Below are 26,948 nucleotides of genomic sequence, written 5' to 3'. Positions count from 1 at the left end.
AAACCCACATTGTCAGTAGGAGTCAGTCAACCACTGCATTAATCATCAGGTGGAATTAACTCCTGCCCGTCACATAGAAATAGGGAAAGAAAATCACAAACCTTTGGCTGGCTGCTTATTTTTAATTTTAATTCATTATTCTCTTGTGCGATCTGGGCATCACTGGTAAGGCCAGCTATCATTAACCATCCCCCAGTTGCATTGTGGAACACCGTGAGATATCTCAGAGAAAGTCACACACAGGTGGGAGAAAGTAAGAATTCAGATTTCAGCTTTATTGTCAGAGTACATACGTGACATCACATACAACCCTGAGATTCTCTTTCCTCCAGGCCTGGCAGAATTGCCACTTATTGGCAGTGCAAAAAAAAACTACTCAATGTACCCATGTAAACAAATAAGAAATGTAAACAAACTGACTGTGCAATGCAGTGGGGGGGTGGGGGAGAGGGAGGAGGAAATCAATATATCACTAGATAAGGCATCTGTTTCCCAGGACAGGAATAGCAAACGCCAGAGGATATCTGTACAAATTGAATGGAGGGAAGTTTACGGGTAATTTTGACACAGAGAGTTGTGGGTGCCTGGAATCCCTTGCCGGGATGGTGTTGGAGGCTGGGACATTAGGGGCTTTTAAGAAACTCTTACGCACAAAGTTGGAAGAAAATAGAGGGTTATGAGGCAGGAAGGGTTTTGTACTTTTTTTTAAGGAATATATGGGTCGGCACAACATCAAAGGCTGAAGGGCCTGTACTGTGCTGTGCTGTTCTATGTAATAATGTGCAAAAGTAAGAGCCCCTGATGGAGTTTGATGTTGAGGAGTCTGATGGTGGAGGGGTGGCAGCTGTTCCTGAACCTGCTGGTGCGAGTCTTGTGGCACCGAGACCTCTTTCCTGATGGCAGCAGTGAGAACAGAGCGTGTGCTGGGTGGGGTGGATCCTTGATGATTGCTGCTGCTCTCTGACGGCAGCGTTCCCCGTAGATGTTAGATGTCCTGCCTTGATAGTGAACCAGACAGGTTTTTACAACCACACATTCATTGTGAAAACAACATTACTAATTTTAAGCAATAATTAATGGAATTATTGTTCTGAAGTAAACTGCCCAGTATTCGGCACCTATGGGGATTGGTAGATGCCGGATAAGTGAATTTTTCAGTTGCTTGAGACTGTGTGTTGCATGCTTGGCAAACTGACCGCTAGGGGGTGCCAGTTTTAAATGCACCTTTTTTTTCCTATTTATTTTCCGCAATTTTTTGCTGGTGGCTTGAATTCTGGATAACGGAGATATTATTGTATTATGTTTAGCATAGCCGTTAGCGTGACGCCCTTACAGTGCGAGTGAAATGTGTTCAAATCCCGCGCCATCTGTAAGGAGTTTGTACGTTCTCCCCGTGTCTGGGTGGGTTTCCTCTAGATGCTCCAGTTTCCTCCCACCAAAGCAGATGAGGTTGAAAGATAATTTGGTGTAATTGGGCAGCATGGGTTTAAATGGCTGAAATCGGCTTCAACCGTGCTATAAATAAAATTTAAACATTAAAAATAGCTTTTCCCGATTCCAGATTTCTTTCTGAATTTAAATTCCACAGCTGTGGGGAGGGATTCGAACTCATTCAATTAGACTGCTTGTCAAGGCGTTTACATTACACGTACAAAGCGTATCACCACCGTAACTGTTCCTTAATCTAGTTATAAATTGGGAACCTTTCCACCTCTCGGTGAGAACCAGAGATAAAGTCGTGGGTGAAAGGTAAATTGTCACCCAGAACTGAGCTCATGGAGCAATGAAATCCACTGGGTCTGTAGTCGTATCTAAACCAGACTGCGCAACCACAGCCAAAATCTCAAATAGGCTCATAGCACAGAAACAAGCCCTTGGGCCCTAAACACTCATGCTTACCGAGTTGTCTGCCTGAGCTAGTCCCATTGCCTGATCTTCACCCATATCCCTCCAAACCTTTCCAGTCCAGGTGCCTTTTAAAGCTTTGTAGTTGTCCCTGCCTCCACCACTTCCTCCAGCAACTCATTCCATAGGCCCACCACCCTCTGTGTGAAGAAGGTGCCCTTCAGGACTCTCTTAAATCTTACCCCTCTCACCAACGCATGTTGCCTGGCTTTAGATTCCCCTAATCTGGATGATGATGTTTGTTTTACATGGAGGGTGGTGGGTGGATGGAATGAACTGCCAAAGGAGGTGGTTGAGGCAGGTACTATTGCAACGTACAAGAAAAAAGTTCAATTATCATCTGATTATATCAGTCCAACCTGACAAAAGTGTTCTCCGGTGCTCAGTGCAACGTACATTCAAACACACATACAGACAAGCAAATCAGGACTCATATACAAATATTTAAATAAATAAATATCATTGTTCAGTAATTAGCAGAGCCTCGGAGGGTTTGTATGAGCAGTTCAGAATTCTCACTGCCTGTGGGAAGAAGCTGTTCCTCAGCCCGGTGGTGCTGGCTCTGATCCTCCTGTATCTCTTCGCTGCTGGGAATAGCTTGAAGATGCTGTGTGCGGGGTCATCAACAACTCCAAGCCCTCTTCAGACAACAATCCTGGTAAATCACATCAATGGGGCAGAGGGAGACACCAGTGATCCTCTCTGCTACTCTTATGGTCCTGTGGATTGATCTCAGATCCAATTCTCTGTAGCAACTGAACCACACGGTGATGCAGCTCTTGCTAGAGCTCCTGTAGAAAGTTGTAGAACTTTCTTGATTAAAGATTTGCACAGATCCATGGACAGGATGGGTTTAGAGGGATATGTGCCAAACATAGGCAGGTTGGACAATTGAGGGAGGGATATTTTGGTTAGCATTGGCAAGTTGGGGCAAAGTACCTGTTTGCACAATTAAATGTACTCACTTAAGCCCTTTTGATTTATAAACCTCGATAAGGCAAAGTTTGTACCTTCTGCAGTCTTTAGCATTCCTGGCCATTTGGTTAGCCCAACGCTGTTACTGCACAAGCGACCGGGGTTTAAATGCGATACTATCTGCAAGGAGTTTGTACGTTCTCCCCGTGTTGGTGTGGGTTTTTCCCAGAGTCTCTGGTTTCCTCCCACCGTTCAAAATAGGGGTTGTATTTTAATTGGGCATAGTTGGACAGCATGGGCTCATGGGACGAAAGGGCCTGGTACCTTGCTGAATGTCTAAATTCAAAAAATCCCAGACCAGGCTGTGATGCAACCAGTCAGAATACTTTCTATCGTGTACCTATAGAAGTTTGATAGGGTCTTTAGTGGCATCCATGGTTCCTCCGATTCCTCAGGAAGTGGAGGTGTTGGTGCACCTTCCTCACAGTTGTCTCAACGCGCTGGTTCCAGGAAATGTCCTCTGAAATGTTGCTCTCCCGGTACTTGAAGGTGCAACCCTCTCCCACCCCGCCCTGTCGACACGGCCATGTGCTTATTCCCTTGATCACCCCTTCCTGATGTCCACAATCAGCGCCATGGGCGTGGTGAGGTTGAGAGCAGGATTGGCACCTCATTCTGGCACCTTATGGTGACCTGATTGTTGCCAGAAGCTTGCTTGCTGAGTGCACATTTTCCCCGCACACTAACAGAAGGGTTCTGGACCCAAGGTGAAATGCACCAGAGAGGGATGGGAGCAGATAGATCCCGGTGTGTGCTCTCAGGCCAAGTACCTCATCAATATGAGCTCACAACAGCCTTCTTTGCTTCCTTCCTTTTCCTGGATTAACTGCCTGCACCTATCACGAACATTGACCAACATGAGCCGTGGTTTCTACCCGAGAGATATGGAAACCATTGGTTGCTATGGAAACAGTTCTTTCTAATTTTATTTTAAGTCACTGCTCCATTTTTGACATCTTTTGAAAATATACAGTGTGCTTTAGCTTTCAATTTAGACTTTCTCCTCAGAGGTTACAGATATTACACATCCCTGCCCGTTCAGTGAAGCAGACATCTCGTCTTTCACTGAGGATACTTGCATTCATATTGTGAGTCTGTAAGGAGTTTGGACGTTCTGCTGGTGACCACATGGGCTTCCTTTGGGTGCTCCACTTTTCCTCCCATGTTCCAAAGACATGAGGGGTTCATAGGTTAATTGGTCACTTGGGTGTGTTTGGGCGGCACAGGCCAGAAGGGTTTGTTATCGTGCTGTGCCTCTAAATTTCAAATTAAATTTAAAAACATTAGACAGCGTATTGATAAGGTGAGAAGGGCATTGACCTGCTGTACCCTCAGCTCCCCCCAACCTGCCCCACTGGTTTCTTCACCGAGAGAACCCTTCTGTCAGGCTGTGAATGCACCCCCTCTACTGACATCGCGTCATCGAGCCAACATGGCAGATGTCCCAACTCTTACTGGAACTGTAGCATGACCAAACTTCCAGGAACGCTACTCCTAACCTACATGCAATCTCACTGGCACTCTCCTCAGCCCTGGATCACCTAGTCAACAGCGACACAAACATGAGGCTACTCTTCATTGAGTACAGCTCAGCAGCATCTTAACCTCAGAACTAACTGACCAGTGCTTCAAACCCTGGGTCTCTGCACCCGTTCTACAAAATGGATTCTCATCAGAAGACCACAGTCAGTACGAATTGGAAACAACGTCTTCTTCTCCCTGATGATCAACACAGGCGCACCTCTACTCACTCCACACCCACATCTGTGTGGCCAGGCATAATTCCAATGCCGTCTACAAATTTGCCGATGACCCCACGGTCGTCGGCAGAATCACAAATGGCAACGAGGAATCGTAAAGGAGGGAGATAGATCAGCTCGTTGAGTAGAATCACACCAAAAACTTTGCACTAAGGAACTGATTGTGGACTTCAGGAGGGGGAAATCAGGAGAACATGAACCATCAGTGGAAAGGGTTAAGAACTCCAAATTCCTGGGAGTCAACAACTCTGAAGATCTGTCCTGGGGCCTCCATGTCGATGGACTCATGAAGAAGGCTATACTTTGTGAAGAGATTCGGAACATCACCAAAAACTTGCAGATTTCTACAGATGTACGGCAGAGAGCATCCTGACAGGTTGCATCACTGTCTGGTACAGAGGTGCCAATGCATAGGACAGGAAGAGGCTGCAGAGAGTTGGGAACTTGGCCAACACCATCCCGGGCACCAGACTTCACTCCATCAAGGACGTCTACAATAGGCAGTGTCTTAAGAAAGCAGCCACTCTCCTCAAGGATGCTCAGCACCCAGGCCGTGCCCTCTTCCCTCTGCTACAATCAGGAAGGAGGTCCAGGAGCCTGAAGACGAGCACCCAATGGGGCAAAAACAGCTTCTTCCCCTCTGCCATCAGATTTCTGACCAGACAATGACCCACAGACACCACCTCACATTCTCTTCTTTTGCACTAATTAATTTATTTTTAATAAATTTAACATAGTAATGTTTGCACTGTGATGCTGCCCTCAAACAACGTACTTTGTGACATTCTGATTTTGACCAGTCGTCAGCCAGAATAGTTGCAACTGGAAGTCCTGGCCTCAGTCCCTCTCGTTCCCCAATAATTGAGGTGATTATAACCAAAGAAATGTGGACTGGTACATGGGTAGGAAGGGTGCTGAATGGCGCAGGTGATGAGTATCAAAGGGGTGTGATCTTCCTTTTTTTTTGTAATTCTTTATTTATCGCACTATGAACCATATCAACCAATATATTTACAGATGCATCTCTTTAAATATTCTCTTTTTTCCCCCATCCCTCCCTTCCCCCTTCCCACCCCCCTCCAAAAACAGTAAATATTGAACATATAAAATACAATAAAACAATATCTTTTACAAAAGGAATACAGACAAAAAAGATGTATCATCGACTTATTCACATTTAATCTGATCGTGTTCATCTTCTTATCTTTTTAGGTGGTGGTGGTCCAAGGCCTGCTCTTTCTGTTATGTTCCATATGTGGTTCCCAGATTTTTTCAAACATTGTAACTTTGTCTTAAATTATATGTGATTTTTTTGTTCCGAATGGGATACACTTAAACTTGGTTATATATTCCATTAATGTTTATAGTCCTATAGTCCAACATGGCCATCTTATATCTTTATTTTCACTCTTTCCCGCCTCTTCACCACCTCCTTCCCTTTTTTCCATTACTGTTTTCCTTTTTAATCTCAGTATATGACAACGCACTTAAGACATGAAATACCCCAACAATCCCCACAAGCAATAACCCTTTAACCCCAAATGAACCTCCCCTCCTTGGATTGCCCCTTGTCCCTTGACGGCAACCACAACTCCCCTTTCCATTCGGTTTCCGAACTTACTCACAAGCGTCAACCGATTTCTCAGTGACCATTATTCTCCCCCCCAGCCCCCCCAGAGAACACTATTTTCCTATACTTATAACAAAGCTCTCTCTTTTTTCTCCCTTCTTCCTTTCTCTTATCCATCTTTAAATCTTTATATATACATTATCTTTACTTTATATTTTTACATATTTTTGTATATTTTCTTGCCGGTCTTCCTTCTTGTCACTCCTCCTCCTCTCTTCTCCTGTCCTGCAAATGTTCAGCAAATTCTTGAGCTTTCTTTGGGTCCGAGAACAGTCTATTCCGTTCCCCAGGAATAAATACTTTGAGTACTGCCGGATGTCTTAATATAAAGTTATACCCTTCCTTCCATAAGATTGTTTTCGCTGTGTTGAATTCCTTCCTCTTCTTTAAAAGGTCGAAGCTTATGTCCAGGTAAAAAAATATTTTTTGTCCCTTATATTCCAATGGCTTATTGACTTCTCTAACCTTCTTTCTTGCCTGCTCCAGTATGTTTTGTCGTATATCTTAGAAATTTTACCAATATGGATCTCAGTTTTTGATGTGGTGGCGGTTCCAGTACTAGTGCCCTATGCGCCCTTTCGATTTCTATTTCTTCATGTGAATCTATCATTCCCAGCACCTTTGGGATCCATCCTTTTATAAATTCCTTCATATCTGACCCTTCTTTGCCTTCTTTCAGGCCCACTATTTTTATGTTGTTTCGCCTACTGTAGTTTTCCAATACGTCAATTTTTTGTGACAATAAATCTTGTGTCTCTTTAATTTTTTTTTGCTTTCTTCCAACTTCCCTCTTAAATCATTTATCTCTATTTCTGCAGCAGATTCTCGTTCCTCCACATTTTCTTCTCTTTTCCCTATTTCAGTCATGACCAACTCTAAGCTTTGCTTCTGTCTTCAGCTCTTTTCATTTTTCTTTTGATTGAACTAAATTCTATTGATAACCATTCATTTAATGACCTCATTTGTTCTTTGAAAAAGGCTTTATTTCAAAAATTTTACCTATTTTACCTTCTTCTTTCCTTTGAAATTCTTGGTCTTCTTCCTTCTTCTTCTGTGTCTCTATCTATGTCCGTGTCGTCTTCTTCTTTTCTCTGAATCGTATATCTTCATCCTTCTCTGGTGAGCTGCTTCTGTATCCTTGCTGGGCCTCCAGCTGCTGTGTCTCGTGTTGTTGGACCTCCTGCTGCAGGTCGACCCGCTGCTGGGTGTCTTGCCGCAGGTCGTCACCCTGCCAGTCGCCCCGTTGCCACTCATCCTCTTCCTGCCCTTCATTCTCTTTCTCACCATTCTTCTTTTCTCCTTTCTTGTTTGCTTCCCCCAGCCGAACGTCCCAATACTGGGCGTCTCTCAGCTGGGCGCTCCTCAGCTGAGACCCCTCTCGCTGGCGTTAACCTTTTCTTTCACTTGCGCACTGTGCACGTGCAACTCTTGGCGCATGCACAGTTGCGCTCCTCTTCTTAGCTCTGAGAGCCATTTTTGAAGTCCGCTAGTCGGGAGGACACTGCTCCTCTGGGGACTCACCAACATCGGAGATCGGCTGCTCTTCTCCACGGTAGCTCTCTGCTCCGACGTGCAGGTAAGGCCTTCTTCTTTCCTCTCCAGTGATTTTCCTTCTTCCCTTTTCTCTGCTATTTTTACTTTTTCTCTTTTGGGTGCCATCTTCTGTCTCTTCTCTGTAACTTTGTCTTTCTCTTCCTGTATTTTATGTTCATTGAGCTCTGTTTTTTCACACTTTTTTTTCTTTTCTCTGGAGAGGGCTGGTTCCACCCGACCAGCCACGACTCCATCATGTGACTCCCTTCGGGGTGTGATGTTGGTAACATTTTTACACAACTGATGGGATCTTGCTGTGCATGAAATGCTGCTGCAATGACTGTTTACAGAAGCAGTGAACGGACTGGATTCTAAACAGAACAAAGAGGAGCTGGTGGGAAGTCAGCAGGCGAGGCAGGATCCGTGGAGAGAGATGGTCAGTCGTCATTTCCTCAGGTCTCAGTTCTCCGACCCGCAAGTTGACTGACCACCTCCCTCCTCGGACCTGCTGAGTCTCTGCAGCTTCTTGATGTTTCCTCACGATCCCAACGTCTGCAGTTTCTGTGTTTCTCTGGGCTTGAGGTACGAAGATTTCCATGCCATGGTGTAGGAGCTGCAGCGCAGGTGTTGACCAGCAGAGGGGGGTGGTGGACAGGGAGCCCACACTGACCAAGCTCAGCGGTGTTGTCAGGATGTGGCCCCTCAGCTCATTGTGCTCAGCATGGGTTCTCCGGCCTTAGGGCTCATGTCCAGCTCCCTGGGCTTTTGCTTACTCCTCTCCTTGGTACCACCCTCCCCTCCATCGACTCCGTCTACACCCTCCACTGTCTCGAGGAAGCTGCTGGTGTAGTAAAGGACCTGGCCCTCAATGGCCACACTCTTTTCAGAAGGGTTCTTCTGCAAGCAATCCAACAAGTTAATTCTAACATACATACAGCCAGACAGCCATAAGATGGATGAGAAAAGGCCATTCAGCCCATCGGGTCTGTTCTGCCATCCAATCACAGCTGGTGTATTGTTCCACTCAACCCCATTCTCCTGTCTTCTCCACATAACCTTTTATACCCTCAAAAATGAACCTCATAAAATCTACCCATTGTCTTGGACTCCACAGGCGTCCGTGGCAACAAATTCTGGAGAGTGGTGTTGAGTTACTCAGAGAGTGATTCTGTCCAAATCAGGAGTGGTTTTGCATTACTCGGAGAGTGCGACGTTGCTTGGAGAGTGTTACATGGAGAGTGCTGCATTACATGTTGCGTGTTACATTACAGAGAATGTTACATTGCACGGAGAGTGCTGCATTACACGGAGAGTGCTGCGTTACACAGAGAGTGTTACATTACACGGAGAGTTTTACATTACATGGAGAGTGCTGTGTTACACAGAGAGTGCTTTCTACACCTCGGGATTTGTGCTCTTTAGAAATTAAGTTTGTGTAAAAATATTCTCTCTTTAATAAATTTAAAAAATCAAAAATTTAGTGAGCTGTTGTTAGATTTCTTAGCCTGTTCACAATTTTCCATTATACACACGATGAAGGAGAATCAAGTGTGTACATAAGTTGTTAGAGGGGATTACAACTCTTGCATTCTGAAGTTTTAACTGGGAAGTTGTTCCTTGGCTCCCTGTTGCCCTCTCATGGAGAGTGTAATATTGGAGAGACAGGGACCTCTGGTCACTGGTTATCTCTGAATAACTACATCATTGATATATACTGCCTGTATGTATGCCCTATCCCGTCACATCTTTGCCCAGATCCCAATTAAACACTCTTGAATCTGCCTTCACGTTACCTTCAAGACTCAAAGTTCCTTTATTGTCACGTAATAGTACAGAACATGTAATATTACACAAAATTGCCTCCACCTGCCGTAAGGCGAAGGGTCCCCATTAATGTCACCTGGTGTCACTTGCAGTACGTGAAAAAGAAGCAAAAAAGCATCCCATTCTGAGACACTGAGTGTCCGAGGATTCGCCTCCCGCGGCTTCTGCATCCGCACAGGCTCCAGTTCGATCCATTGGCAACATGAACTCCAGATCCCAACCTCCGACACCATCAGGAAGCCTTCAGCACCCGATGCCCCAAAGGACCCCTCCTTGCCCTCAGCGCCCTCTCAGATCCTGGCTCCGATACCTGGTTCCCATGGGCCAGTCTCCACAAGCCGCTGCAGCCTGTGCGGGTCCCACCGTCCCGCTGGACATACAGTCGAGAACCCACACTCTATAGGAGATCAGTCATCCCCTTTTGAAGAGTATATCAAGGCTTCTTTTCTCCCCTCCTCCCTCCCAGCCCAAATTAACACAAACACCCACACTGAGAATAATAATAAAAATACATTGAAACAACAAAACAAAAAAAAAAGAGTTGACAAAAGAAAAAAGATTTGGGGGATGGGGTTTGCTGACTGGATTCGGAGCCGAACAGGAGTGTGGGTATGGCTACCTCATCTTAATGACGGTGTTGAACTTCCCCTTCAGATTACAGGTGATTTTCTCCAGGGGAACACAGCTCTGCATCTCCGTGTCCATCGTGCGGTGCTAGGCTGGGAGTCAGATTCATTCCAACCACAGTATCTGCAGACTTTCATTTTTTTGCTGCTTATTTGACATTCACATGAGATCCCAATTGGATCTAGATAAACTGGGAGAATGGGCCAAGGAACGGCAGATGGAGCTGTACGTGGAGACCGGTCGCTGCTGGTGACTAACCGGAGGTGATGCTCGGGAGTCCAAATGCATCGGCGCGGTCCGGCCAGTCGAGAGCACGGACCACTTTGTGGTCACTTGTGGCATTCAGCCAATGGGCAGTAAAAGAAGCACACTTCATAGATGAAAGGTTTGCTCAGCTGAACAGCATTTGCCCTTCCGTAATGAGGTTGAACAATATCTAAAGAGTTTAATTTGGACAATTGCGAGCTGCTATACATTGGGAGGTTAACCCAGGGTCAGTAAATGGCAGGGCCTTGGGGAGTGATGTAGAATAGAGAAACCTAGGGGTTCAGGTACAGAGTTCCATGAAAGTGGTGACACATGAAGACAGGGTAGTGAAGAAGGTGTTTGGCACATTTGCCTTCATCTGTCAGAGTGATGAACACAGGAACAGTGATGTCACGTTGCTGGAGTATTTGTGCAGTTTTGGATACATAGTTGTAGTTAAAATACCATTAAGTGGGAAAGGGTGCAGAAAAAAATTCACGAGAATGTGTCCAGGCTCAAGTTATAAGGAGAGGCTGGACAGGTTGGAACTTTTCTCCCTGGACCATTAGATGATAAGGGGGATCTTAGAGAGGGGTAAAAATCAGGCAAATCATCATGTTTTTCTCCCAGGGTCGTACTGAAGAACCTAATCACTCCACTAAAGTGGATACAGGTCGAGGAGAAAGGAGCTGAGGAGTGATGGGAGGAGGTAGCCGTCTGTGTCTGAGGAGAGGGAAGAGGGTGGGGGGCTGGAGGAAAGGGGGCAGAGGAGCAGGGGAAGAAAGAGACTGAGCGAGGGGGCTAACAGAAATTGATGCCATGTGGTTGGATATTGCCGAGATATAGTGGTGTTCCTCCGATTGGCGGGTGGTCTCAATGTGGCGGAGCATGAGGCTGTGGACAGACGATAGCTCCACAACCTGCAGGAAAGCACAGTTACAGTTCATTGTGTGGCCTCCCACCCATGTCTCCCCTCTGCTACTTCCACAGGGTGTCAGGGGGTGAGCTGTTTGACCGGATTGTGGAGAAGGGGTTTTACACTGAACAAGATGCAAGCACGCTGATTCGACAGGTCCTGAATGCAGTGCAGTACCTGCACAAAATGTGCATCGTTCACCGTGACCTAAAGGTAGGTTTCACCCTCACCTCCGTGGGCACAGGAGGATGGGCAAGGGGGCGGCAAGAGAGGAGGGGGTGGGGGTGGAGGTGTCAGTGATGGAGGTCAGGTAGTGAGGGGCCTGGAGGGGAGGGGTGGTACAGTGGTGTGGAGGGGTGATTCAAGGAGTGGGAGGGGTGGGAGCACTGGTGGAGGAGGGGAGGGTGAAGTGATAGCGGGTGAGGACTGGAAGGTGGGTGATAGGGAGATGGAGTTGGAGAGAGGAGCTGGAGGGGAGGGAAAGTGGAGGGTGCAGTGGGAGCAGGTGATGGAGAAATATTGTTGAGGACAGGAGGGTGGGTGAGAGAGGGTGCAACGAGGATGGGTGAAGTGGGGATGGGGAGAAGAGAGTAGCCAAGGGGGAGGTGGAGGGGGGAGAGTAGAGGGTGCAGTGATGGCGGGTGAGGGGGACCAGAGGGTGGGTGATGGGGAGGGTGTAGGAGGAGGAGGAATGAGGAGTAGGTGGAGGGGAGTGGGGGAGGTTTTATTTTCTTAGACCCCTGTGATGACCATTCACCTTATCCAAGCCCCTCATGATTTTATAAACCTCTTTGAGGACCCCCTCAGCCTCCTGCACTCTAGAGAGAAGTGTCCAGCCTATCCCTCCTCTCCTGGTAACTCAAGCCCTCCAGTCCTGAGGACATGTGCTGGATGCCTTGGACATTCTGATGCTTCGTCAATACTTTTGGTTGATAAAGAAATGTTTTGACTTCCACCCAAGCCAACCCTTCCATTAGCAGTTAGCTCAGCGCTATTCCAGTGCCAGTGAGCAGGGTTCGAATCCCCCGTTGTCTGTAAGGAGTTCCTCCTGTGGGTTTCCTCCAGGCACCCCGGTTTCCTCCCAACATCCAAAGAGGTACGGGATTGGTAGGTTAATTGGGTGACAGGTTCCAATGGCCAAATTCATCTTCTACTGTGTTGTATTTAAATTTTAAAAATTAGAACCGACATGTGGAGTCTCTCACTTCACAGCTCGATTACATTCTCGGGGATTAAAGTTACAGTTGATTGAAGCTGGTGATAATCCCAGCACACCAGATCATGTTGCCAAAATATCTTCTCCTCAACATCGTAACTCCATCTTGTTCAGTCAGAACAGAAAGAATGAGGCAGTGTTGAAACTTGAAGCAACACATCTGTACAGATGTGATCATCTGATCTTTATTCCAGATTACCAAAGGACTTTGTAAATACAAATTTCTAAAACCACATCATAATAATTAATCTCCAAATTAAATGGGGACTGTCAGGAAATTGCACATCCAACAACAAGATGTTTTCTCAGTGGAAAGATCATCGTGGGCTCCAGTCTCCAGCCCCTGACTCCAACCCCACCCCTTCTAAACTGTTGCTGCGTTTTGTTACCTCCACACCACATTTGGGCCCTGGAGAGAGTTCACTCCTTTCCAACTCTGCATCAACTCTGCCCCTCTGCTCAGACCTTCTCCTCATCTTCCTCGAGGCCATCTTTCTCAGTTATCCCAGTGTCTTCATCTTAACTCAGACCCTGTCCCATTCACACACTTCCTGCATTCTACTTGATGACGAGAATGCTCGCGTGCACAAAGATTGTTCAATTTTTCATTCCAAAAATAAACTTTATTCACAATAAAATTACACATCAAGGAAACCCTGCAAAGTTTTTTCACATCCTGAGGGTCACTTTAATGCAGTCCATTACAGCACCTTATTACATTAATCTGCAGATTCGTTTATATAACACCTTTGCTGCCATTGTCTCTGTAATAGGTGAGCAATTCTTTATTACTGAGACAATGATCCCTCGGTCCAACACTCTCCCATGGAGTAGGCCTCCTCTCCAAATTTGTTTTCAATCAGTAGTCTTCCCTCATTCTAGAAGAAGTGAATGGAAACATTCTTGTGTGTTTTCTCCTTCTCCGATCTTTACTCAGCCAGAAAACCTCTTGTACTTCAGCCCCGATGAAGAATCCAAAATAATGATCAGCGACTTTGGTCTGTCGAAGATGGAAGGAACAGGGGATGTGATGTCCACAGCCTGTGGCACCCCAGGTTACGTTGGTAAGTGGTGTCCTTCACTCTGTGGTTATGGCAAGTTCTCTGCGCGCTGATGTCACAGAGTCACAGAACAGAACAGTTGGCCAGGACGGAACAGGCCCTTCAGTCCAATGGGTCTGCACTGACCAAGTTGGCGCACTGGGCTGGACCCGTTTGCCCACATTTCACCTGATTTAATTTGTTTTTAACCTGCAAACAGCATCCAGCTCTGTCATCAGACAAGAGTTCTACAGCACGGAAGCAAGCTTTTCAGCCCAATCAGCCCATGCTAACCAGCTAGTCCAATTTGTCTGAATTTGAGCCACATCCCTATAAACCTTTCCTATCCTCCCCCCAGCTCTGTCTCTCTCCCTTTTCCGTCTACTTTCACATAGACATTATCAGTTCTCACCTCATCCCTCATCATATCCAATTAACACCTTTTGTTGGTCTGGATTCCTCCCCCAGCTGGCACTTTCTCTATTCTGAGATTTCCTGTTTTTTGATCATTCTGCTTATTCCTTGAGGAAGGGCTCAGGCCCGAAACATCGGCAATACATCTTTGTCTCCTATGGACACTGAAAGATCGGTCGAGTTCCTCCAGCATTTCGGTTGTGTTTTTACTACAATCACAGTGTCTGCAGAGAGGGGAAAGATTTAAATGGGGCCACGTTCTCACACAGAGGGAAATGGGTATGGGGATGAAGATTCTTTAACTCAAGTACAGTTTATTGTGATCTGATTTCACAAGTACAACCCAATGAAACATCGTTCTCTGGTCCTTGGCGCAATGCATGCAGACACACACCCAGCCATAACACACATACAGACAAACAATACATAGGCAGGACAAGTATTTTATCTGTAGAAATAATAAATATTGTTTCATGACTATGAGCATCTCGGGTGGTCAGTGGGAGCCGTTCCTTTGGTCGTTCAACATTCTCACTGCCTGTCGGAAGAAGCTGTTCCTCAACCTAGTGGTGCTGGCTCTGATCCTCCTGGATCTCTTTCCCGACAGGAGCAGGTGCACGATGCTGTGTGCAGTGTGGTAGGGGTCCTCAATTATTTTGCGCCATGGGGTATATGAGTGATTATAGCAGCGCTTAATACTGTTGGGAAATTAATATTTTAAGTATGCTTTCCCTGAAAGAAAACAAGATACAGGAAGTATTTCTATTGCAGGAAAATACAAGAGTCTTTGCATCTAGATTCACAAATGGTACCGGATAAAATGAAGGTTACAATCACAGTGGAGAGGAAAGCTGTGGACAGTATAAATGAAAGGTTTAGAGGGACACAGGGTGAATGCAGGCAAATGAGATGAGCTTGGTCAGTGTGGACATGATGGGCTGAAGGGCCTGTTTCCATGCTGTAGGGACTTTACTAATAATCAAGAGGAATTGGTAGAGGTGTGTAAAATTGCAACTTGGACGGGTACATGAATAGGAAACATTTAGAGATAGACCTTCTCACAGTGAGAAGTTTGAAGCCCAGCTCCTCTAGTTTCAGGAATAGTTTCATTCCAACAACTCTTGAGCCTTCCCTAGTTACATTAATCAGGGACTGCTCCAAACTACAAAAGGACTCCCTGCCCATCTTCTGGGGGTTAAGTCCATCTCCTTGTGTCCCTGGTAGGCTTGGGTACGATGGGGGGATTTCTGGGACTGGCTTAAATATTCTGGATAATGATGATCGTATTATAACTTGTAAATAGTGTGCAACTGAAGTACCGTCATATTGTATGAATGTGATTTCTTGAAATCACTGAATAAACCACCTTGGTAAAATGGAAAAAAAGCTTGTGGCACCGAGACCTCTTTGCTGATGGACGCAGCGAGAACAGAGCATGTGCTGGGTGGTGTGGATCCTTGATGATCGCTGCTGCTCTCCGACGGCAGCGTTCCCTGTAGATGTTCGCAATGGTGGGGAGGGTTTTGCCTGTGATGTCCTGGGCGGTGTCCACTACCTCTGGCATATTGATGACCTATTCTAGATTGTGATGCAGCTGGTCAGCACACAGTCCACCACACATCTGTAGAAATTTGCCAGGGAAGTAGGGGCGTTGATGTGCTTTCTTCACAATGTCATTCGTGTGTTGGGTCTAGGAAAGATCCTCCGGGATAGTGACTCCCAGAAATTTAAATGTGCTCACCCTCTCCACCTCTCATCCCCCAATGATCACTGGATTGTTTATCTCTGGTTTTCCCTTCCTGAAATCAACAATCAGCTTCTTCCCAGGGGGAATGAGGTCACTGATCAACCAAAGGAACAGCTCACACTCACCATCTGAGACTCTCATATTCACAAAGCAACATTTATTTATTCATTAGTACAGATGAAATACTTGTCTGGCATATGAATTGTTTGTCTGTATATGTTATATCTGGTTGTGTGTCTACGTGGTTTGCACCAAAGACCGGAGAATGCCGTTTTGTCAGATGACAATAAACTTGACTTGACTTGGCTTTGGTGGCATTGAGGGTTGTTGGTGTCCATTCTGTACACTGACTCATCACTTCCTTTTAATATTAATGTTCATCCCAGACATATCCTTTTTAATACCCCTACCACGGATCAAGATTTTGACTGCCGACCCTGTCAGTGTCTCTTGTATCTGTACGAACTTCCATTAATAGAGAGAAGAAAGCCATTCCCACAGACTGGGGAGGTGGGGGAGCAGATTTAAAACATGGTGCAACAGGGTGGCTGTTATCTGGAACTCCCTGCATGTAGGGGCCTTGGGAACGGATTTAATCGGGCCCTTCAGACCTCGAGCCAATAGTGGAGGAATGGGCCTCATTGGGTTGCATCAGATAGAAGGAGTGAATAGCCCGTGCCTTGAGTATTGCTCCCTCCTGTCCTTGCCTCCCTCTGCCACCTACCACCGCACTGAGATTGCTTCCAAAACAATTACTCAAGTGCCAACAAGGAAGCTGAGAGCAATTATATTCTGTCAGCATTTCAACAGAGGAGTAATGTTTAGGGTTCGATTTGAAGAAATGTTCCTTGTGGCATTCAAAAGGGGGATGAAAAGCAGGTTGAAGCTCTGCAAATAATCAGCGAGTTAACGCAAAGCAACTGTGCAGAGTCAGACCTGATTTTTGTTCTGCTGAGACTTAAACGTTTGAAACCATTTAAAAAGGGAGTGCTCTCTCCCAGTTTATCCCCATCTTCCTGGAATTGCGACTTGGTGAATGGCAGCCACGGTCGGCCAGTTGACCCAAAAACAGGTCTTCAATCAAATTGGGATCATGTTCCACAGACGTTTAATGGTTGGGGGCTGAACATGCTTCAGATACTATCATGGATGTGTGCAATTCATCGGGAGAGTGCTTGGGAATTTCCCTCAAAACGATGAGATCGCGGAGGAGTCACGTGATGGAGTAGTGGCCGGACGGTGAACTCCAGCCCTCTCCAGAAAAGTCGGGAAAAACAAGAGAAAACACAAAGGCACAGAAATAAAAGTTACAGAAAAGTGAGTATAAAGGTGGAAAGAAGATGGCGACAAAAAAAGAAAAGTCGAAAGCAACGGTAAGAAGAGAGGAAGAGAAGACAAAGGAGGAAAAAGGTGAAGGCCTTACCTGTCCGAAGAGGCCCGCTGCGGAGAGAGAAACCCGCTCCCTCAGATCGGTAAATAATGGACTACAAAAATGGCTCGCAGAGCCGAACAAAAGTGCGCAACCGCGCATGCGCGAAACTTCGCGCATGCGCGATGCGAATGAAAAAAAACACACCGACGGGAGGGGGGACCAGCTGGGGAGTCGATCTCCACAGCCGGCAACGACAGCTGCAGAACACCTGCAGCAAGAAGAGACCACAGAAGACAATAGAAACAAGATAGAAGAGGAGGAAAGGGCAACAAAGAAACAACAGATGGTCAACCCAGAGGAAGAAGAAGAGGAAGAGTATGGTGAAATAGAAGAAGAAAAGATAGGCAAGGTAAAGGATATACTTGCTCTTATTAAAGGATACATGGAGTCATTTAAAGAATGGCAAACACAGGAATTTAAGGATTTAAGAAAAAGAATAAACAACACAGAAGAGAAAATAATTAAAATGGAGATGACCTTAACAGAAATGGGAAAAAAAATGGACAAGATGGAAGAGCGGGCAGTAGCAGCAGAAATGGAGGTAGAAGACTTAAAAAAGAAATTGGAGAAATCTAATAAAAAAACTAAAGAGACACAAGAACTACTAGCTCAAAAAATAGATACAATGGAAAACCATAACAGAAGAAATAACATAAAGATAGTGGGCCTTAAGGAAGATGAAGAAGGCAAGAATATGAGGGAGTTTATAAAAGAGTGGATCCCTAAGACCCTAGGATGTCCAGAACTACAGCATGAAATGGAAATAGAAAGGGCACATAGAGTATTGGCCTCTAAACCACAACCACAACAAAAACCAAGATCTATTGTAGTAAAATTCCTAAGATATACTACAAGAGAAAAGGTACTGGAGAAGACAATGGAAAAAGTAAGAGAGGGCAACAAACCACTGGAGTATAAAGGGCAAAAAATCTTCATTTATCCAGATATAAGTTTTGAACTCCTAAAGAAAAGAAAAGAGTTCAATACAGCAAAGGCGATTTTATGGAAGAAAGGGTATAAATTTATACTAAAGCATCCAGCGGTATTGAAAATATTTATTCCAGGACAGCAAAACAGACTATTCTCGGATCCAGAAGAAGCACGAAAATTTGCAGAACAATTACAAAAATAGACTGAGGGAGGAAGACGGGTAATGAGAGTTAAAATGATCACGACTGATATGTATGTGGGTAAAGACAAAAATAGACTGAGGGATGAAGACGGGTAATGAGAGTAAAAATGATCACGATTGATATGTATGCAGGTAAAGAGGTATAAGAGTGAATAGAGACAATGAGCATACATGAATGTATCTGTACTTAGAGGAAAATATAGATAGTATAGACAAGAATTAATAAGGGAAGGTAATGGAATAGAGAGAATAAGGAGGGAATTAAAAGAGGGACCTTTGTGACATATGAAAAGTGAAATCTTTTCTGGGGGAGGCGGGGTGGGGGGAAATAGCGGTCACTGCACAATCAGTTGACGCTTGCGAGTGGATTCGCAAATCCAAATGGAGAGGGGAGATGTGGTTGTCCGACAAGGGATAAAGGACAACTCAGGAGGTGAAGGGGAGATTGGGGACAAATAAGATAGAAATAGGAGAATAAGGAAAATGTTAGATGTTGTAGGAATGTTGTCTTATAAAGAGTTGAAAATAAGAAAACAGAAATGGAAAAGGAGGAAAGGTAATGATGGAAAAACGGAAAGAGAAGATAAACAAAATATAAAAGGGCTACGCTGAACTATATGTCTTTAAATATTAATGGAATACATAACCAAATTAAAAGGAAGAAACTACCAAATTTAAATGAATAAATGTATTCCATTAGAAAAAAATAACATATTGGTTAAGAAATAATATTGAAATATTCGAACAAGTATAGGAGCCTTACATTAAATACAATAGCGAAAACCTACCGGGGACAAACATTACCTAAGTTGATGGAAGGAGAAGGAAAGAAAAGAATGGACTCAGTAGAATTTCTGGTGTAATTTTGTTGAATGACAACATTGTCTGACTGGATTAATGCAACCTAGATTGTATACCTAAAATGGATGAGAGGGGGGGGTGGGGGGGTGGTTTGGGAGGAAAGGGGGGGGGGAGAAAAAGTCACTGTATATGTGTGAAAAGAAATAGTGTATATCATGGCTAATGTGATTTATGGTGTGAAAAATAAAAAAATTTAAAAAAAAAACAAAAAAAAAAAACGATGAGATCATCGCAGCCTCTGCTTTTATCTCGGCCTCCGAAGCCACAGACTGGAAGGAAATGTGATGAACTCCACTTGGGTCCCAGCGCCCGTCCATCGCTCAGCCTGTGTCATCGTGGACCTCTCCCACTCCTCGCCACGTCAGAGTCCGCTGACCTCTCACTGCCGACCTTTCATCCCAGACAATGCCATTCCTGTTCGATCTGTGTAGCTAAAGCAGCAAATGATCAGGGCACATTTGGCTATCGTTTAGTCATTCTTAATCCTTAAAAATTTTATTTATTTTTAACAACTCAGCGTGTGGTAGAAGCCCCTTTCCAGCCAATGAAACTGGAGCCACCCAATTACTCCCAATTAACCTACCAAACCGTGTACGTATTGAAGGGAGGGAGGAAACCGGAACATCCAAAGGAAACCCTCGCAGGACACGGAGAGAACGCACAAACTCCTTATGGACAGTGCTGGATTCGCACTGTAACACTGTGTCGTTATTATCCCACCCTCCAAAAATGTACGGGGTGGGGGGGAGGTTGTTGGTCAGGTGGGTGCAACTGGGTGACACAGATTTAAATGGGCGAAATTGGCTTCTACTATGCTGAACTATAAATAAAATGTAAACTCCTGGGTGTTTTCAGCATTTTCAGCTGGGCTTATTTTTGGAGTAGGTTTGACATAACAAGTTGCAGCTGATCTCTTGACGTTGCACTTCCTGACTCAGACTCCACACTGAACCGATTGGTATATTCATTGATTCCTTTGCTATCAATTCATTTCTTCTCTTCCACAGCTCCAGAAGTCCTTGCCCAGAAACCCTACAGTAAAGCAGTTGACTGCTGGTCAATTGGAGTCATCTCTTATATCCTGTGAGTATTCCTTCTCCTCCAGTAGAGACGTCAAAGTGAACACAGTGAATCCCACTTAACTATGACCTTCCGAAATTATCTTGTTTAGTTATAGTGCAGCGAGCAGCTTGACAATTGATGTCTCACAAATCTACAGCCATCTAAATGGAATAGGTACAGGGTTACAATGAAAATAAAAATTAAAACGAAGAAAGAGCAACACGTTGTGGGGTTCATTCAGGAGCCTGATGGGAAGGAACTGTCTTTAAGCCTGTTGGTGGACACTTTCACACTCTTGAGCCCTACTCCCCGATGGGAGGAGGGAGAGGAGAGTGTGATGGGCCCTTTAGAGGGTCAGCTGCCTTCTCAGGCAGTGGGAGATGTAGATTGAGTCTGTGGAGGGGGAGGGGAGTTTGCGTGATGTTCTGAGTTGCATTCACCGCCTTCGGCAGCTCCTCCCCATCTTGAGCAGAGCAGCTCCCGACCCATGCTGTGGTGCTTCCAGAAAGTCTGCTCACATTGGTGCTCCTGTAGAAGTTATTGAGGGACGGTGGGACATGCCAAACTCCCTCAATCTTCAAAAAAATGTAGAGGTGTCAATGCTTTCTTGACCCATCACTGGTACAAGATGATTAAAAGATTTGATAACTGTACTTTTCTCCATCCCATGCATTTTACTGTAACACTATACCTGAACTCTTTGACTTTCTCTAAAACTACACCCTGCACTTTTGATTTATTATTGTACTACCTGTTTTACTTCAGTGTGGGTTAACTTGCCTAGATAGCACACAAAACATAGATTTTCACTGTATCTTTATGCATGTAAAAATAAACATTACAATCCATTTACTGCATGGAAGGTGCAGAGATAATGTTTCATGACTGGTGAAGCTCCTTTATTTGCATTATGAACTGTTCCCTGTGAAACTCCAGTCGCCGATACAATCTTCCTGACCCTCTAAATCTTCTCTGCCCATTAACGCTCGTGGCTCAGTGAGCTGCACTCTCACCTCAGACTCAGAAGGCTGTGGGTTCAAGTCCCACTCCAGGAACTCGAGCACCAAAATCATTCAGCTTGGTCATGAAATGCTGGAGGAACTCAGCCGCCCTGGCAGTGCCAATTGGAGGTAAAGGTAGATTCCCGACATTTCAAGCCTGAGCATGAAGAAAAGATGTGGAATGGGAGTAAAAATCCCAAGGAGTCCTTTGAAAGGAGAGGAGGGAGTTGGCCTCCAGTCGTTGGCCAACATTCAGCCCTTAAGTCATACGGCAACGCAGATATATCTTCACGGTTCGTGCAAACTTGCTGTACATGATTTTGCTGCTTTGTTTGCAGTGGTCATATTTCATAAGTATTGCATCAACCGTAAAGATAATGTGCCAAGTTAGAACATAGAATGTAGAACAGAATAGGACAGGGATAGCCCCTTCAGCTCAAATGGTGCCAAACTTAAACTAAAACCTTTACATGATGCATATCCCTCTATTCATGTATCTGTCTAGAAGCCCCTTAAACACTACTATGGTACAATATCTGCTTCCTCAACTATTCCTGGCAGCCCCGTTCCAGGCACCCACCACCTTGTGTAAAAAAACTTACCCTGCACTAAACTTATCTGCCCTTAGCTTTCACCCTGCCACCTCTGACTTCTCACCTGTTGGGCCGTGCTCCTCCCTCACTGACCCTTCCACCCTCCTCCTCCTCCTCCCCCTTCCCCCCTCCCCACCTTTTTAACTCGGGCTGCCTGATTTTGCTTATATTTACTTCCCATGACTTGCGGAGTTTCTCCTTTGTGCTCTGCACTCGACCCTAGCGCCCGCAGACTTTCTTGCTGAAGGAGAGGGAAATGAGTTTGGTCGGCTATCTGGTTGAGCTAATGGTGAAACAGTGGCAGGGTAGGGTAGAGCAGTTGGAGGAGGTCAGCACAGTTGATCCTTGGACACAAGACACAGTGAAATTCCTCTCTCCCTGCCTCCGCTCTCCAAACAAAGGCACCAGTGTGTGAGATGCTACAATCCCAGAGAATTTAAGAAAATCTCTGCTTTTACAGAACATATTCCTCGTAGCCATCCCTCTTAGTGTGATGCATGAGGTTTCACATGGCCTTTGAACACATCTAGCCATTCACCAAAAGAAATTAACATAATTGTTCCTTTTATTGTCACATAATAACACATTTAAAATGTGATATAAATGATATACTTCAACTTTTGTCTGCTGTAAGGCAAACAAAGAGTCACCATGAGTATTGCCCGACGCCCCTAACAAGAGGAGGAAGAGAATCAGAAGAGAGATCCTTCAGAGACACTGAGTGTCTGTGGATTCGCCTCCAGCCTCCTGCAGCCCCTGCAGCCGCACAGACTCCTGTTGGATCCATCGCCCCCCCCCCCCACCACCGAGCTCCAGCTTTAAACCTTTAACACGATCAGGAAGCCTTCAGCGCCTGAGGCCCTTTGGGAGTCCTTCTTGCCCTCAGCACCCTCTCGAATGCCGGCTCTGACACCTGGATCCCGTGATCCAATCACAGCTCGTGGGGGTTCCTCAGCCTCTGAGCCCCTCTCTGGTCTGCTGCCACGGTCACCTTCCCTGTAGGGTCGACTCTTCTGCTATTCCTTCTGGGGTCTTCTCCCCATTTCTGGTGCCCTGCTCAGTCCACTGTTCCCACATGAGGCTGCAATGGGTTTCATTTGTGCAGAAGTTAAACCATTTTCTGATTGCCTTATATATCGACCAATGCTAATTAGTTTTACTGTGAACCTGCTTAAGTCAGTAAAGCATCACCTTGTTAAACTAATGTTGGCTCCTGATGCTTTAAAACGCAGAGATTGAACGACACAATCAGATTTAGCAACCTCGCCCTGGGCTACAATAAAAATGTAGAATTAACTGGAACCTGTGTTTTAACAACTTAAAGGTACTTCCTGCCATAAAATGGCATTATATAGTTAGAATTTTGTTAGTATTGAGTATTCATCCAGTAGTGAAGCTCCCTCTGTTCCATCTGATGCAAGTCCCTGTGCATTGAATATCTGTTAGACTGACTGTTTTCTATTTGTCATCTTCTGCTAATCCTTGCATTGGAATTTTCATCTTCTCATCCAGTTATCTGTATCTGACTAATTATAGATTAGTTGCAGTAACATGTTGGAGCACATGGCATGTATGAGTTGAAATAACAGTTTCTTCACCCAATCTGCTCTGAATCTCCGTCAGAGTCTGCGAGAGAGCAGAGGAGCCCTGGTCACCATTATACACAAGCATGCTGGAGAAACTCAGCAGATCATGCAGCATCTATGGAGGAGGAGGGGTTAAAGGGTCCCAATGTTTCGGGTGTGGACCCTTTGTCAGGTATAAGCCAAAACAGACAGGTGCCTGAATAAAAAGGTGGAGGAGGGAGGAGGAAGAGAGGAGGGAGGAAGGGGCAAGGGGTGCAGGGAGCAGGTAAGAGGTCAAAATGGATACAGGTGGGAGGGCAGAAGCTGAGCGTGATAGGGGAGGGGGTAGCTCTTTGAATGGAGAGGAGCTGGAGGACTGGGAAAGAGAGAGACCTAGTGGAGGAGGTTAACAGAAATTGGAGGTCGACAGTAATGCCCGGAATCGGAAACTGCCCACATTTTACTCCGACCTTGATGAAGAGGCTCAAGCCCAAAATGTCGGTTCTGTACTTTATCTTTGCTCTATAAAGGACACTGTTTGACCTGCTGAGTTTCTCCAATGTTGTGCTTTTACTTCAACCTCGTTGTCCACAGACTTTTGTGTTTTACCCCAAATGGTTCACTGATGTCCTGCAGGGAAGGAAATGTGCCCTGATTACCAGCCTAGCCTGCATGTGAGACGCCAAACCTAGCAACGGTTCACTCGTAACTATGCTCCGAAATGCCCCAACAATCCACTCAGTTCAGGGACAATAAGAAAGGGGCAACAGACAATAATGTTTTTTATTCCCAAATATAGAAAAATAATTCCATCATGAGACCATAAGAGCAGAGATAGGCTATTTGGCCCTTTGAGTCTGCCCTGCCATTCAACCATTTCCCCACTCAGGTTTATTGTCGTGAACATGTGTCACAAAATTTGTTTTGTGGCAGCGTTACAGGTGCAAATATTGCTCTAAATTTTGGTTCCATAAATACATTTAAAATGAAATAATTAGTGCAAAAAAGAGGGAAAAAGCGAGGTAATGTCTATAGGTTCAGTGTAAAAACACAAATGCTGGTTTGGGGGAGTTTTACGTGCTGGTGAACTTGAAAGTCCCATTGAAAACCGGAAAGACAAGTTTCCATATAGAGAGTGGTTCTATTTCTGTTTATAGCAATTTATCAGCAGGTCTCACAGTGTCCATAGGAGGTAAAGATACAGGATGGTTTGCCTATTCCTGATCCTAAAAGCCTGTTCCTTAACACTAGCAACTCCAGGTTCAAGTTTTTTTCCAACAGCTATCAGGATCTTGAAAGACCCCTTTTTACACCAACCAGGGACTGCTCCAACACCAAAGATCTGCCTACCCTATTGCTAGTCGTTTTTTTTTTGCACCAAGTATAACTTGTATTTTATGTATTGATTCTCTCTTTTGAACTAATTCAATTACTTCACTATCAAAATTTTTCGTTGGGTTGCAGCAAGTAAGAATTCCGTGCATATGTACATTGCACAATGTGTATGACAATAAACTCATCATCAGTCCTATTGAAAGATTCTGACCCAAAACATCAACCGTTCTTTTTCTCTCATCGATGCTGCTCAACCTCCTCCAGCAGATTGTGTTTTGTTTCATTGACAAGAACTTGCTTCAACACTGAAGTGAGGGTGCTAATCAAAAAAATGGCTGCTGTAATGGCCGCACAGACCTGCGAGAGCAGAGAGTAGAGACACAGCGCTGCTCTACAGGGTCCTACTGCCCAGTCCTGATGCCGATGGCTCCGTACAGGTTTTAAAGGGCCTATTAAAGGGGCCACCATTTTTTATTTAAATCCTGCAATTACGGGGTCCGTGCCCAAGATGGTAGTGCCTGTGCTCGGCAGCAGCCGTGAGAAGTTACTCCGATGGAGCAGTAGACCGGCACATGGCACCAGAAACGGGGAGAGCACCCCTTGCTGAGAAGGGAAAACAAAGGAGACAACCCTACAGGAAGGTGACCACAACAGTGGACTAATGAGGGGCTCAGCGGCTGAAGGACCCACACAGGCTGTGGGACGTGGTCGAAGGACTCATACAGGCCGTAGGAGACTGGCTCATGAAAACCAAGTATCAGATCCGGGATTCGAGAGAGAGTTGAGGGCAAAAAGGGCTCCCGAAAAGCCTTGGGTCCTGGCAGCTTCGTGATGGCCTTGGAGGTTGGTATCTGGTTCTCTGTTTCCTGACGGTTTAAACAGGAGTCTGTGCAGCTGCAGAGGCTGGGCACTCAGTGTCTCTGGAGAGACTCTTTTTTGCTATGGGGTATAAAATGGGCAGCACGGACTCGTAGGGCCGAATTGGCCTGTTACAGTGCTGTATGTCTAATTTTTTAAAAAATTATTGATGGGGTGTTGGGCAAAGCTCTTACGCCAGACGGAAGTTGAAGTAGAACACAAATGTTACATTTTCAATGTATTATTACATGACAATAAAAGGAACCTTTGAACTTTTTCTCCCCCAATGACTCCCATGAATATTCACAGGATTGTTTATTTTATTTTGGATTTCTTTGAAAGTCCACCACAGGGGCTCTGCATCCCATGAGGTTATAACTTGTTTATATCAAGAAAAATAAAGTGGATTTTTGCTGTTGAAAATGTTTAAACAGAAATAGAACACTCTCTATATGGAAACTTGTCTTTCCGGTTTTCAGTGAGACCTTCAAGTTCACCAGCACGTAAAACTCCCCCAAACCAGCAGCACCACACTCAAGATTGATTTGTAGTGAGATTTGATAACTTTACGAGCCCTCAGTCCCTCAAAAGCCTTTTTTATCTGCCTTTAGCTGAAAGAGAAAGGGTCCCATCTCAAAACCTTGACTGTCCATCTCTCTCCAAGGATGCTGCCTGACCTGTGAGTCCCTCCAGATCTCTCTTTGCTCAAGATTCCAGCATCTGCAGTTCATGTGTTCCCCGGCAACTCCCACTGCATTTTTTATCCTCCCTATGTCCTCCGCGGTGCCTTCACTGCCATCTCCTTGGAAATTTGAGTTGCTTCAGCTTCTGGTGTGTTGCTCACTGCTGCCCACCCTCGATGAGAGGACACCCCTGAAGCTGAACACAATCCGCTGGAGGATCTCAGCGGGTTGACCAGCATCAGTGGGAGAAAATTCTCAATTGATTAGATAAGGGCTGTGAACCGCAAGAATTTTAAACAGACACCCAACACCATTGAATTCTAAAAAAGGGTGCAGAATAATTTCCAACCCAATATCTTACCAATAGCAAGTGCCATTAGGAATTACATTTTTTAATTCGGATTTTAACATTTAAATTTTAGATATCTTCTTTGGCTTGGCTTCGCGGACGAAGATTTATGGAGGGGGTAAAAAGTCCACGTCAGCTGCAGGCTCGTTTGTGGCTGACAAGTCCGATGCGGGACAGGCAGACACGATTGCAGCGGTTGCAGGGCAAAATTGGTTGGTTGGGGTTGGGTGTTGGGTTTTTCCTC

The 26,948-nt window shown here is 45.2% G+C and overlaps 1 protein-coding gene and 1 long non-coding RNA gene across 9 annotated transcripts in view; one reads left to right on the top strand and one right to left on the bottom strand.

The window, feature by feature from the left end:
• The window catches only part of camk1da (calcium/calmodulin-dependent protein kinase 1Da), a 238,680-nt gene that overhangs the window by 98,434 nt on the left and 113,298 nt on the right, over positions 1 to 26,948 (top strand). For 6 of the 7 annotated variants that reach the window (XM_069907465.1, XM_069907467.1, XM_069907462.1 and 3 more), the window contains 3 exons: positions 11,491 to 11,629; positions 13,570 to 13,696; positions 20,266 to 20,341. In XM_069907465.1, the coding sequence (XP_069763566.1) occupies positions 11,491 to 11,629; positions 13,570 to 13,696; positions 20,266 to 20,341 (342 nt within the window). Of the gene's footprint in view, positions 1 to 10,448; positions 10,640 to 11,490; positions 11,630 to 13,569; positions 13,697 to 20,265; positions 20,342 to 26,948 lie in introns of those variants that run through there. The other variant, XM_069907468.1, reaches the window with a different exon arrangement.
• Positions 19,142 to 26,948, bottom strand: part of LOC138747877 (uncharacterized) — a 33,031-nt gene continuing 25,224 nt past the window's right edge. For both annotated transcript variants that reach the window (XR_011347703.1, XR_011347704.1), the window contains one exon: positions 19,142 to 19,689. This is a non-coding gene — a long non-coding RNA (uncharacterized lncRNA). The remainder of the gene's footprint in view (positions 19,690 to 26,948) is intronic.

The sequence above is a fragment of the Narcine bancroftii genome, chromosome 13, assembly GCF_036971445.1.
Source record: "Narcine bancroftii isolate sNarBan1 chromosome 13, sNarBan1.hap1, whole genome shotgun sequence".
NCBI classification, from domain to species: Eukaryota; Metazoa; Chordata; class Chondrichthyes; order Torpediniformes; family Narcinidae; genus Narcine; species Narcine bancroftii.
Note: the sequence above shows the minus strand (reverse complement) of the source record. Positions and strands in the feature narration are given on the sequence as shown.